Source organism: Helobdella robusta (genome assembly GCF_000326865.2).
Source record: "Helobdella robusta unplaced genomic scaffold HELROscaffold_4274, whole genome shotgun sequence".
Classification (NCBI taxonomy): domain Eukaryota; kingdom Metazoa; phylum Annelida; class Clitellata; order Rhynchobdellida; family Glossiphoniidae; genus Helobdella; species Helobdella robusta.
Window position 1 is genome coordinate 1 of NW_008705015.1, and position 1,065 is coordinate 1,065.

General features: G+C 44.1%; 1 protein-coding gene across 1 annotated transcript; it reads right to left on the reverse strand.

Moving 5' to 3' along the window:
- Positions 1–19: 19 nt before the first annotated feature.
- Positions 20–750, reverse strand: HELRODRAFT_184787 (hypothetical protein; the record flags this gene model as incomplete). The annotated part of the gene is made up of 2 exons (XM_009025635.1): positions 20–148; positions 475–750. Coding segments are annotated over 2 exons (405 nt in total), but the record flags the coding sequence as incomplete, so codon positions are not given.
- Between the last annotated feature and the right edge of the window lie 315 nt (positions 751–1,065).

Below are 1,065 nucleotides of genomic sequence, written 5' to 3' on the forward strand. Positions count from 1 at the left end.
ATGCGCAGATGAGGATGACGTCGTAGTTGAGGAAATGTGCTGGCCAGTTGAGTTCCTCTTGATCTTCATCTTGATGCATTTGTTCGGCTGCTGCTGACTCGCGCTCCCTGACGTCATCTCGTGACCGGAAAAGCTGACCGCGCTGTAGCTGACCGATGATGACGACGACGATGACGATGATGGCATTGATGATGAAGAGAGCGTTGATGATGATGATGACAGTTGAGGTGCTTGTTGGTATGGTGATGGCAATGATGATGAAGATGATGGCGTATGCGATTGTAATAACGATGATGATGGTGATGGCGCCGATAATGATGATGACGACGATGATGGTATCGTCGACACTGATGATGATGATGTTGTTGTTACGGCGTAAGATGTTCGTTTGTTGTTTTTATTTGTCGCAAAAGATGTCGTTGTAGACGATGATGATGACGACGACGACAATGACAACGACGAAGACGAGATGACGTCAGCAGCCGCTAGACTCATTTTTGACGATTTCTTTGCAGTTAAGTAAGCGACGCCGTGATTCTTGCTGCTGTTAATGGAGCTATCCAAATTTTGTTGCAGTTGTTGTTGTTGCTGCTGCTGATGTTGTTGTTGTTGTTGTTGTTGGGTGTTGATAGTAGTCTTTTTAGGTGAGGCGACTTCGTTTTGTTTCGTATCGTCTGCGTCGGCCAAGCCGCCAAGATCAATCACCAATCTTTCCGAATCGTCGCAATCTTCAGTGTCCGATGAATTGTTCTGCGTGTGGGGAATACGACGATGATGATGATGATAGTGATATTGGCGACGATCATGATAATGATGGTGATGTTGGTGATGATGTTCATGGTAATGATGGTGTTGTTGTTGGTGACGATCATGGTAATGATGTTGTTGTTGGTGGTGATGATCATGGTAATGATGTTGTTGTTGGTGATGATCATGGTAATGATTGTGTTGTTGGTGATGATGATAATGATGTTGTTATTGGCAATGATGATGATAATGACGGTGATGATGGTGTTGTGTTGGTGATGATGATAATAAAGTTAGTGGTGATTGGTGTGATTGGTG